The sequence below is a fragment of the Euleptes europaea genome, chromosome 3 (assembly GCF_029931775.1).
Source record: "Euleptes europaea isolate rEulEur1 chromosome 3, rEulEur1.hap1, whole genome shotgun sequence".
Lineage (NCBI taxonomy): Eukaryota > Metazoa > Chordata > Lepidosauria > Squamata > Sphaerodactylidae > Euleptes > Euleptes europaea.
The window spans coordinates 123718596-123731725 of record NC_079314.1 but is presented as its reverse complement, the minus strand read 5'-3'; the positions used below and the strand labels follow the sequence as shown (position 1 = coordinate 123731725).

General features: G+C 51.7%; 1 protein-coding gene across 1 annotated transcript in view; it reads right to left on the bottom strand.

Moving 5' to 3' along the window:
- Positions 1-13130, bottom strand: part of SHANK3 (SH3 and multiple ankyrin repeat domains 3) — a 348499-nt gene that overhangs the window by 181422 nt on the left and 153947 nt on the right. Inside the window, exon 13 of the mRNA XM_056846670.1 lies at positions 1345-1438. Within this exon, the coding sequence (XP_056702648.1) occupies positions 1345-1438 (94 nt within the window). The remainder of the gene's footprint in view (positions 1-1344; positions 1439-13130) is intronic.

Genomic DNA, 13130 nt, shown 5'->3' with positions numbered 1-13130 from the left:
ATGAAATTCGACATTTTTCTTAGAATCAGAGTTGGAAGGGACCACCAGGGTCATCTAGTCCAACCCCCTGTAAAATGCAGGAAATTCACAATTGCCTACCCCCCCCACACACACACTGACCCCCACTCCATGCCCAGAAGATAGCCAAAAAAAAAAAAATCCTCGTGGATCCCTGGAAGAAAACTGCTTCCTGACCCCAAAGTGGCAATTGGCATTTCCCTGGGCATGTAAGAAAGGGCCACAAGAGCCAAACACTGGCGCAACCCTTCCTGCCCTCCCTCTCAGAATCTGCCTAAGTTCACAGAATCAGAATTGGTCCGACCTTCTTGAGCAACAGAAAACAACTCGGCACCCTCCTCTATGTGACAGCCCTTCAAGTACTTGCAGATGGTTATCATATCACCTCTCAGTCTTCTCCTCTCCAGGCTAAACATACCCGGCTCCTTCAACCTTTCCTCACAGGACTTGGTCTCCAGATCCTTCACCATCTTTGTTGCCCTCCTCTGGACACGTTCCAGCTTGTCTACATCCTTCTTAAATTGAGGTGCCCAAAACCGAACACAGTACTCTAGGTGAGGTCTAACCAGAGCAGAGTAAAGCGATACCATCACGTCGCGTGATCTGGACACTATACTTCTGTTAATACAGCCCAGGATCCCATTTGCATTTTTAGCTACCGCTAGGTAGTTTGTGCATATCGATAAACCCAAACCAAAAATAAACCCGAAATTAGCCATTTCGGTAAATTTCCAGTTCAGGTTTACCGAATGCACAAACCTGGGGAGAAAGCCAAAGCCAAATAGGCAATTCTGGAAAAAGCTGAATAATTATTTGACTTTTTTGGGTCCTGAGGGGGCATTTTTTGAGGCAGAGCCCCCGAATTCACAGCGTAGCTTGAAGGCACTCTCCTTGCATGACTCCCAAAGTTTGGTAAAGATTGAGTCAGAGGGTCTGATTTTATGGGGTTTGGAAAGGGTTGCCCCCTTCTTCATAATTGCAAACTTCGCAATATTTCTCTATGGAGAAGTAAAAGCTAGGTATAAATGCAAGTGGGAAAATAGGCCACTGGATAACTTTCAATATAAAAAGTTTGGTTTTTATATGCCGACTTTCTCTACCGCTTAATACAGAATCAAACCGGCTTACAATCACCTTCCCTCCCCACAACAGACACCCTGTGAGATAGGTGGGGCTGAGAGAGTGTGAGAGAGTGTGACATGCCCAAGGTCACCCAGCTGGCTTCATGTGGAAGAGTGGGGAAACTGACCCGGTTCTCCAGATCAGACTCCACCACTCCATACCATCGCTCTTAACCACTACACCACGCTGGCACAAGACACTTGCCATTTAGGGACAAAGCGGGTGAATGAGAATACCTGCAGCTGAATGACACCCCTGTTCAGGAGAGAGGTGGAATAAGGATCGCACTGGGCTGTACCTACGGGGAAGGGGGGCACAGGAATGGCAGAACTGCCCATGCTGGCGGTGGTGGGGAGAACAGCTTGGCTTGCGAAAGGAAACAGATGGTCGCACAAGACGAGTGCTGGGAATGAAGTCGGCAGAATCTCACTGCAAAGTTCTGCAGTCATGACAGCAATTGGGGAAAGTCTCAGGAAATCTGGAAGGCGGCAGGAGTCACTAAGGTGGGGGTGGGGGGCAGGAGCCACACAGGTGCGTCTCCCACAGCGTCTCCCAAATGAGAGGCACCAGAATAGGTGTTGGAGGGCTGGGTCTGGTTTCTGAAGGTGTTCTGATACAAAACCCCTTGAACTGGCCCTGAGGTGGGGCAGCGAAGAAAGAAGGCCTAAGCATCATCTGGGTCTGAAGCCACTGGCAGTCTCTGCAACCCACCCACCCCTTTTTTTGCTATGCAGAGAGCGAGCCTGGGAGAAACAGGAAAGCCTCAATGGAACAGGCTTCCTTGGGAGGTGGTGGGCTCTCCTTCCCTGGAGGTTTTTCAGCAAAGGCTAGATGGCCATCTGTTAGCCATGCTGATTCTGTGACCTTAGGCAGATGATGAGAGGGAGGGCATCTTGGCCATCTGCTGGTCACTAGGGGTGTGGGGAGGGAAGTAGTTGTGGATTTCCTGCATTGTGCAGGGGATTGGACTAGATGACCCTGGTGGTCCCTTCCAACGCTATGATTCCATGGGCACTTCCACACAGCTTGAATAATGCACTTTCAATCCAAGTTCAATGCACTTTAAAGACTGTTTGCAGGTGGATTTTACCATTTCACACAGTAAAATCCACGTGCAAAGTGCATTGAAAGTGGATTGAAAATGCATTATTTGGCATGTGTGAAATCACCCTATGATTCTATGAGAAGCCTAAGCAGGGGAGTGTGTCTGCAAGGAAAAGCCTGCCCCCCATTCCTCGCAGCCATGCATACACACACATACACACACACATACACACCACCAAGGTCAGTGAGAATAAGAACAGGACCAGGGGCCGCCACTGTAGGCACACCTGCATGCACACGCAGCTCCAGGAACTGTACCCCCTGCCCAGCATGACCAAGCCCCATCAGCCCAGCGCAGGGCCTTTTCGGCAGTGGCCTCAGTTCTGAGGAATGGCCGCCCCAAGGAAGTCTGCCAAGCCTTTCCCCCCTACCTTTGGCCTTTGCCGTTGCTCCTTGGAGTCTGCTGTTTTTCACAGCTGGGCCTTTGCTACGCTTTGTGGTGTTGATATTGTTGTGATAATTTATTGGCCACTTCAAACACAGGTGGGAGAGAAACCTTTTCCATAAATAGAGGATTATTTTCCAATCCTCCCCTGAAAGAAAGATTGGAGCGCTTTGTGCCCCTTTCTCCACCGGCCTCCCTTCCACTTTCTCAAAGTGATAAATTGGAGCAATTTCCATACCTTCAGGCCCCCGGGAGGGAGCTTTAAAAGCAGCTGGCAAAATTAAACAAGGCCAGGTGCCAGGCAGACTCCCCAGAGACTCCTTTAGCGCCAAGCCCGGCTGGTGCCACCTGGGGGTGCCAGCCTCACCCCCCCACCCCCGCCTGCATAACTCTGCTCTTGCAAGCTGTCAAAATGGGCCTCCCACTTGAAATGTGGGCTTGGGGTGGCTGTATGTAAGGACTGCCATGTGGATAGGGTTGCCAACCTCCAGGTACTAGCTGGAGATCTGCTATTACCACTGATCTCCAAGCGACTGAGATTAGATCACCTGGAGAAAATGGCCACTTTGGCAATTGGACTCTATGGCATGGAAGTCCCTCCCTCCCTCCCCTTGGAGCGGTGGACTCTGATCTGGAGAACCGGGTTCGATTACCCACTCCTCCACATGAGCAGCGGACGCTAATCTGAAGAACCGGGTTCGATTCCCCACTCCACATGAGCGGTGGAGGCTAATCTGGTGAACTGGATTTGTTTCCCCACTCCTACACACGAAGCCGGCTGGGTGACCTTGGGCTAGTCACAGCTCTCTCAGCCCCACCGACCTCACAGGGTGTCTGTTGTGGGGAGGGGAAGGGAAGGTGATTGTAAGCTGGTTTGAGTCTCCTTTAAGTGGTAGAGAAAGTAGGCATATAAAACCCAACTCTTCTTCTTCTTCTTCTTCTTCTTCATCATCAGCTGGACAAAAGTCTACTGTTTTCATACCAAACTACTTCAGCCTAGTTTTCCGTCCCCCCCGCCAGACTCCAGGAGCCCGGAAGTGTGATTAACCCACAAAAATGGCCTTCTGGGAGTTTAAAACATGCAGCCCATCACTCTCAATGTATCATGGGAATGGGGTTGCCAACCTCTGGATGGGGGCTGGAGATTTCCTGCTATTACAACTGATCTCCAGCCGATAGAGATCAGATCACCTGGAGAAAAATGGCCGCTTTGGCAATTGAACTCTATGGCATTGAACTCCCTCCCCTTCCCAAACCCCGCCCTCTTCAGGCTCCGCCTCCAAAATTTCCCACCAGTTGCAAAGAGGGACCTGGCAACCCTACCCATTGAAGTCCCTCCCCTCCCCAAACCCCGCCCTCCTCAGGCTCCACCCCTAACATCTCCAGGTATTTCCCAACCCAGAGCTGGCAACTCTACCTGGGAGTTGCAACTTTTGGTTTTAAAAAGGTACTGGGACGCTCTCCCTCATGGTTTTGGAAGCAGCCCTGCTTATACAACAAAGCTAAGCAGGGCAAACTGTTATAAACCTAAAGACAAATCAAAATGCATTATTTCCCCAGCTCTGTATTTCTAAATTCCACTCATCATAAAATCAAAAAGTTGGAAGAGGCCTAAAGACCATCCAGTCCTACCCCCTGCACCAGGGAGGATGACCTAAAGCATCGCTGACAAATAATTGTCCAATCTCTGCTTAAACACCCTAAGGAGGGAGAACCCACAACATCCCTGGGCAACCGATTCCACCACTAGACAGCCCTTAGTGGTAACAAGTTTTTCCTAATAGCCCATCGATATCTCCCCACCCGTAATTTAAGCCCATTCCTACAAGCCCTACATTCTGCCACCAGCTGAAATAGCCCCCTGCCCTCCTCTAAATGACAGTCCTTCGAATACTTAAAAAAACGATCCCCCCTCAATCCCCCACTTTGGCCGGGGAGGGCAGGCTATAAATCACAAAATAAATAAATAAAATTAAAATAAATAAATGCCAGCATTCCTCAATGAAGGGCAAGAATTAGGAAGAAATTTTCTAACAGTTAGAGCGGTTCCTCAGTGGAACAGGGTTCCTCGGGAGGTGGTGGGATCTCCTTCCCTGGAGGTTTTGAAGCAGAGGCTAGATGGCCATCTGTCAGCAAGGCTGATTCTGTGACCTTGGGCAGATCATGAGAGGGAGGGGCACCTTGGCCATCTTCTGGGCATGGAGTAGGGGGTCACTGAGTGTGTGTGGGGGGAGGTAGTTGTGAATTTCCTGCATTGTGCAGGGGGTTGGACTAGATGACCCCACTGATCCCTTCCAACTCTATGATTCTATTCTTCTAATTCCACAGCACAACACAAGATCTTCAGGAGACTGACTCTCCCTCGCATACGACTCTCCAGCACGTGGCAAAAGATGCTCTTTAGCAGCAGGTCTCTGACTCATGACGTCTTTCCCATATGGCCCTCGCCACTGAACAGTTCCAGCCCACAGCTTACAACAGACCCTCTCTGTGGAGAAGACCCCACCCCAATTCCAGGCTATTCTGAAATGCCATAGCATGCAGGGTGCACCAGATGCTCTGCTGGGTGAGGTCCAAGATGCTCCCGTGAACTCTCAGCGCAAAACAATTGTGCCCCAGAATAGGCAGTCACTTGCGGATGGAGCTGCAAAAGATCCCATTCCTCTCCACTGGCACAGAGGAGAGAGACCTCGGCCCCTGACCCCTTCCACAATCCATGCTCATATTGTAAACATCCAGTTTAAGAAGGATTTCTGATAGCAGCTGGCATCATGAGAAGACTTTCTCTGGGGAGCTGATCCCAGAGAAGAAGGAGGAGTAGGAGTAGGAATTGGTTTTTATACCCCGATTTTCTCCACCTTTTTAAGGAGATTTAAACTGGCTTACAATTGCCTTCCCTTCCTCTCCCCACAACAGACACCTTGTGAGGTAGGTGGGACTGAGAGTTTGGAGAGAACTGTGACTGGCCCAAGGCTTTATGTGGAAGAGTGGGGAATCAAACCCATTTCTCCCGATTAGTGTCCGCCGCTCTTAACTACTAAACCACGCTGGCTGGTGGACCAAGTGGCTGAATCAGTCGCTCACAGGCTGAGGAAGGGGTCCTCAGGTTGCAGTTGCTGGGGAAGGGCCTTCCTCTGCCTGAGACCCTGGAGAGCCACCGCTAGACAGAGAGGGTGAATATGGTCTGACTATAAAGGAAGGAAGGCTGTGCCATGTTTTCTCAGCCGGCTCCCCGCTCAACCGGGCATATCACGCTTGGAGAAGGGAACGGGGGTCTACGTGTGCACAGAATCTCCTGTGGCTCTAATCTGAGGAGAAAGCTGAGGGTGCGTGGACAGACAGAGGGGGATTTTGAGCCCCGCAACCCCAAAAGAAAACTTCCACCCTTGCTAGAAACAATGACAGAAATTCACAGTCCCCTTCCCGTCATTTCTGCAGACAGGCACTCTCAACCGCCAACCCAGATGTTCCCCATAGCTGTGCTGGTCGAACCTTTCAGGGCTCTGTGGGGCAAGTGAACTCCCGAGTGGAGGGGGGGGCAGCTCTTTCCTGCCGTGGGATGCTCTAACTTGGGACAGCGAGGGTGTTGCTGAGAGGCCAGACTCGGGGGAACGGCTCAGATGGTCTCCGGAGTCCAAAGGGTTTAGCCCTTTAGGACTCCAAACCAAACCTTTGTGTTTGGCTTGAAAGGCAGCAAAGAGCCAGTGCCGGGGTTGCCAACTCTGGGCTGGGAAATTCCTGGAGATTTGGGGGCACTGCCTGGGGAGGGAGCTCAGAAGGGACGTGACGCCACAGAGCCTGCCCTCCAAACTGGCCCCTTTCTCCAGGGGGGCTCACCTCTGCAGTCTGGAAATCATTTGTAATTCCAGAAGACCCCTCGGCCACGCAGGAACACATGAAGCTGCTGTATACTGAATCAGACCCCCTTGGTCCATCATCAAAGTCAGACCAGCAGCGGCAAAGCGGGCGCTGGACCCAGCTGCCCTCAGGTGGCAGCCTGCATCTGGGGGGAGACCCTGCGTGGGGCCAGAGTTGTACCATCCAGATTCCACTCGAGAAACAAACTCATGCCGGCCTGGAACTCCCCAGGGAGCCTGGTGGGAAGCCAACCGCTTGTCCTGCACAGATTGTTCTAGATCTTCCCCCGTCGGCAGGGACTGAAGGTTGGGCACATCTGGGTTGTAGAGAGAAGAATAATCGCTATGCCCTCAAAAAGAGCTGTTTTGGGGAGAGGGCTGAGAATGGCTGAAGGAGAGGGGGTCCAGGAAGCAAGGAGCCAGCGTGGTGTAGTGGTTAAGAGCGGTGGTTTGGAGAACCGGGTTTGATTCCCCACTCCTCCACATGAGCGGCGGAGGCTAATCTGGTGAACTGGATTTCTTTCCCCACTCCTCCACATGAAGTCAGCTGGGTGACCTTGGGCTAGTCACAGCTCTCTCGTCCCACTTATCTCACAGGGTGTCTGTTGTGGGGAGAGGAAGATGACTGTAAGCCGGTTTGAGTCTCCCTTAAGTGGTAGAGTCGGCATATAAAAACCAACTATTCTTCTTCAAATCAGCACCCAAATCAGAAAAAGAAGAAGCAGACTTTGAAAGGCAAGGAGAGAAACCCTTTTGGCCGGGGTGGGGGGTGGGGAAGGGGCCTGCTGTTTTCCAAGGCACAAGTACAGCATGCTGGGAACTTTCAGAAATGAATGCCACAGAAAAGCCTGCTGAAGCAGCTGCCTAATGACCCCCCCCCTCCAAAAAAAAAAAAAAAAGGCCAAGAAGGAAGACATGCAGGAAGTGGAAGAGAGGAGGACGTACAGCTGTTTGGTAAAGAGGAGCTGGGACAAAATTAGACCAAATTAGAGCAGCATAGAGGAGGTGCTGGGAGCTGAGTTCTAATCAGTGAATGAAGGTTCAGACAATGAAGAGCTGAGCCAGCATTTGCTGCCATCTGCAGCCGAGGAGGCAAGTCCAGGACAGGGACACACGACGCTGCCTTCTGCCGAACCAGGCCACCCGTCCATCCAGGTCAGTATTGTCTACTCAGACGGAAGCCGCTCTCCAAGGGCTCAGCCATCTACACCACCTCCTACCTGTTCCTTTGAACTGGAGGTGCCAGGGATTGAACCTGGGACCTTCTGCATGCCAAGGCCCCTCTCCCCTAAGGGCCACGAGGGCACCATGGAGGAAAGATACCCCTTCCTGGACTTGGTGGAGACACCTGTGGGAGGTGTCCATACAAGCAGGACACTCTCAGAAATTTTCAGCGGTAGCCCGGGATACTCCCACAGGCGATCAATCCCTTGGAGTGGGGGGAGACACCACACATGTGAACTGGGCTTCTGTGAGGCTTAAGAGGGCCAAATGTGAGAACTACGGTGTCAGGAAGGAATTTTCCTCCAGGCCAGACTGGCCAGGGATCCTGGAGAATTTTTGTCTTCCTCTGGCCATGGAGCAGAGGACCCTTGGAGAGAGGTACTTGTGATTTGTAAATTTCACACATTGTGCAGGGGATTGGACTAGATGACCCTTGTGGTCATAAGAACATAAGAACATTAGAAAGGCCATCCTGGATCAGACCAAGGTCCATCCAGTCCAGCAGTCTGTTCACACAGTGGCCAACCAGGTGCCTCCAGGAAGCCCACAAGCAAGACAACTCCAGCAGCATTGTCCTGCCTGTGTTCCATCGCACCCAAATTAATAGGCCTGCTCCTCTGATCCTGGAGAGAATAGGTGTGCATCATGACCAGCATCCATTTTGACTAGTAGCCATGGATAGCCCTCTCCTCCATGAACATGCCCACTCCCCTCTTAAAGCCTTCCAAGCTGGCAGCCATCACCCCATCCTGGGGCAGGGAGTTTCACAATTTAACTATGCGTTGTGTGAAGAAATACTTCCTTTTGTCTGTTTTGAATCTCTCCCCCTCCAGCTTCAGCAGATGACCCCGCGTTCTGGTATTATGAGAGAGGGAGAAAAGCTTCTCCCTGCCCACTCTCTCCATACCGTGCATCATTTTATAGACCTCTATCATGTCTCCTCTTAACCGCCTTCTTTCCAAGCTGAACAGCCCTAAGCCCAGGCATCAGGCAAGGAAGCAGGGAAGGAGGCCACCCCAGCAAAAGTGATGAGCCTGGCATATGTGCAGCGGAAACGGAGCCTAAGCCACCCGATCCCAGCAACCCTGTGGCGCTTTGGCAAATGAGTGTCACAGTTTATGCATTCTTGCTAATTTTTTGGACACGGTACAATGTGGGCAGGTGTTAAAGTAATCGCATCACCACCTCCCTCTCTGCCAAACCAGAACGCTCCTGCTCTCTGTGTGCCTTCTGGGGGAGGCAACTGACCAGAGAGACTTTGGATAGAGATGTGTGCAAAGAGCCAGCATGGTGCAGCGTCGGCCTGGAATCACGGAGGCCCAGTTTTAAAGACCCACTCTGACATGAGAACTTGCTGGGTGACTTGGGGCCAGACACACACTCTCGGCCTAACCTACTTCACAGGTAGGGTTGCCAGCCTCCAGGTACTAGCTGGAAATCTCCTTCTATTACAACTGGTCTCCAGATGATGATTATGATGATGATGATGATGAGGAAGAGGAAGAGGAGGAGGAGTTGGTTTTGATATGCCGACTTTATCACTTAAGGAAGAATGAAACCAGCTTACAATCACCTTCCCTTCCCCTCCTCACAACAGACACCCTGTGAGGTAGGTGAGGCTGAGAGAGCTGTAAGGGGACTGTGACTAGCCCATGGTCACTCAGCTGGCTTCATATGCAGGAGTGAGGAAACCAACCCGGTTCACCAGATTAGAGTCCGCTGCTCATGTGGAGGAGTGGGGAATCGAACCCGGTTCTCCAGATTAGAGTCCACCGCTCCAAACCACTGCTCTTAACCACTACTCCACGCTGGCTCTCACCTGGAGAAAATAGCTGCTTTGGCAATTGGACTCTATGGCACTGAAGTCCCTCCTCTCCCTAAACCCTGCCCTCCTCAGGCTCCCCCCAAAATCCTGCCACAGGTGGCAAAGAGGGACCTGGCAACCCTATTCACAGGGGTGTTGTGAGGATAAAACAGAGGAGAGGAGAACAATGTAAGCTGCTTTGGGTCCTCCCATGGGGGGGGGGAAGTTGGATATAAATAAAGTAAATAAATAAATAGATGCATAAAGTAGAACTGGGGCTAGACGACTTTGTTGTGATACCTGCTGATAAGAACAGTCCGGCTGAAGACAACCTGGTCGAGTCTATCTAATCAGCATCCCACAACGGCCAGTCAGAAGGGTCTAGCAGAGCGTGAAGCCCTCACCTGTAGTTATACCCCACCAACTGGTATTTGCCGGTACACTGCCTCAGAACATGGAGGTTCTCTTTAGCCATCATGGTTAGTAACCACTGGTTGACGCCTTCCTCAAGCATCTTCAAATCCTTTTTAAAGCCACTGGAGTCACCACATCTTGTGAGAGCCAGCGTGGTGTAGTGGTTAAGAGCGGTGGTTTGGAGCGGTGGACTCTGATCTGGAGAACTGGGTTTGATTACCCCACTCCTCCACATGAAGCCAGTTGGGTGACCTTGGGCTAGTCACAGACCTTTCTCAGCCCCACCTACCTCACAGGGTGTCTGTTGTGGGGAGGGGAAGGGAAGGTGACTGTAAGCCGGTTTGATTCTCCCTCGAGTGGCAGAGAAAATCGGCATATAAAAACCTCCTCTTCCTCCTCCTCCTCCTCTTCTTCCGCTTCTTCTTCTTGTATCAGTGAGTTCCATAAGTTAATTGTGCAGTGCACACAGAGTCTGCTGAATTTAGCTGTGCTCTGGTGTTACCACAAAAGGGAAATCCCTCTGACTCTACTCCTTTTCTCTACTTTAATCTTTAAACAAATGCACAAACGCCCATTGGGACAGATTGCTAAGCAAAGCCCTGCAAGACTGCTGGGGTTATATTCAGCCCAGGACGCGTGTCGGCTGTGTGTGTGGCAGACCCGGTCATAGCTGGAGGGAATGCCTCCCCCGCCCCCGCTTGTCGTAATATGTTTATATCCGTGCTGCCGGCTACGCCATCCCCTGGTCTTGCGTGGGCAGCAATCCGCAGCTCCTCCAAGAGCTCTTCTTTGCCTCGCTGGCCCCTCGCCTGCCTGCAATCTTTGCCTTGGAATATACGACCTTGCCTTTGTGGGTATTAAAGCCTGCTGCTGCCCTGCTCTGAGGGAGCTTTTTTTTTCTCCTTCTGGCTGCGCTGTGGAAGAAAGCCTGGTGGGAGAGCGTTGCAAAGGGAGCTGCAGCAAGGCCCTCAGAGGGCAGATCTACCTCCCCCACACACACCCAGTGACTCCGACTCCATCCCAGAAGATGGCCAAGATGCCCTCCCTCTCGTGATCCTGCCCAAGTTCATAGAATCAGCATTGCTGACAGATGGCCATCTAGCCTCTGCTTCAAAACCTCCAGGGAAGGAGAGCCCCACCACCTCCCGAGGAAGCCTGTCCCACTGAGGAACCACACTAACTGTTAGAAAATTTATGATAGGGGTCATTCATGCATGGGCACTTGAACTCACATTCGCCCCCTGTCTGACTCGGTTGTTCATTGGAGTTCTGCACGTGTTTTCCGTCTATTGGAAATGACCTCGCTGCCAGCCCTCGCAATGTCCGGGTCTTCCCATTCCTCTGTTAACCCGACTCTTCCCTCTCCCCTGAGCTCAGCCCGGCTCAAAACTCAGTGCAGAAGGCAAAACTCGGTCCACAGGAAACTTGGTTTCTCTCACAGCCAATCACAAAGCAGCGTGTAAAAGAGACAGGGATTCAAACGCTTCCTGCTTCCTCGGGGCTCTTTCTGAGCAAAAGAAAGGCTTTTTCAAACCAAGGCTTGCATTTCCTCCCCCACTTCTTTCAGAATGACCCATTTTTTGTTTTGTGTTCTTAAAATGCTTTTTTTAAGCAGCAATTGGGTTTTGGGGTAGGGAGTCTTCTCTCACAGCGAGCACTGCGAAGTAAGCCAATTACAAAGCAGCATTTAAAGGGGCAGGACTTGATTTGAGCTTGGAGAGAGCTTGGCGCAGAAATTCCCAACAGGAAAGTGTGGGTCCAGCCAGCAACGAACCTCAGGTAAAATTCCCATGCATAAATGGCCAGGAGATGCCGGGGATTAAGCCTTGCATGCCAAACAGACCCACAGCCCCCCCCCCCAAATATTCCAGTTTTTTTGGGGGGGGGAGGACGGGGGGAGGGGGTCACTGAAACCATCAAGATTCAGAAGCTGCCCTTTATCATCCTGAGGCAACAATTCCCACTTCCCACCAGGGTTGGAGCACCCCGTGTGGAAAGGCTGAGGAGTCGGAGACTTTTCAGTTTAGAAAAGAGAAGACTAATGGGAGAGACGTTACGGGGTTTATAAAATTATGCACGGGGTGGAAAGAGTTGACAAAGAGAACCTTTCCTACCCCTCCCAAAACACTAGAACTCGAGGTCATCCAGTGAAGCTGATGGGCAGTAGATTCAGGACAAACAAAAGGAAATACATTCTTTATAGGACGAGTTATTAAAATGTGGAATTCGGTGCAGGAGGATGTAGGGATGGCCAAAGGCAGAGACGGCTTTAAAAGGGGATTCGACAGATTCATGGAGGACAGGTCTATCAGTGGCTACTAGCCATGGTGACTAAAGAGAACCTCCACTTTCAGAGGCAGTCAATCTCTGAATCCCAGGGCCAGGGGGCAACATGGGGGATGGCCTCGGCCTCTGTGTCCTGTTGCTGGCCCTCCAGAGGAACTGGTTGGCCACTGTGTGAGATGGGACGATAGCCTGGAGATCAGTTCTAATAACAGGAGATCTCCAGGTCCCACCTGGAGGCTGGCAACCCTAAGGCTGCCCCTTGTCAGGTGGCTTTGGAGGCTCCTCTGAATCAGCGGACTTGGCTGGGGGTGTTTCTAAATGGCTTTGAACCCATTTGCAATTGTCGCCCTCTATTTGTCGTGTAACCCACCAGAAGAAATGGAAGGACAGTGGCGGCCCCTCTTAAAAGAAGGCCCGGATGCTGGGGTCCTGCTGAGGGAGGCAACCTATGGGCAGAGCCGACTCAGGGAGGGGTTCCGTGTGGCAGACCAGCAGTGAGTGGCCAGGTGAGCCAGGCTGCCCGGGAAGAAGAAGAGGAAGAAGAAGAAGAAGAAGAGGAAGAGTTGGCTTTTATATGCCGACTTTCTTCCACTTAAGGAAGAATCAAACCGGCTTACGATCATCTTCCCTTCCCCTCCCTGCCACAAACACCCTGTGGGGTAGGTGGGGCTGAGAGAGCTTTGACTAGCCCAAGTTCACCCAGCTGGCTTCATGTGGAGGAGTGGGGAAACCAACCCAGTCCGCCAGATTAGCCTCCGCTGCTCATGTGGCGGGGTGGGGAATCAAACCCGATTCTCCAGATCAGAGTCCATTGCTTCAAACCACCGCTCTTAACCACTACACCAGGCTGGCTCTCACAAGACACCAGTTGAGCAGAGCCCCACCTCTGGCATCAGCCCCCCCTTCCTTTCTCCTC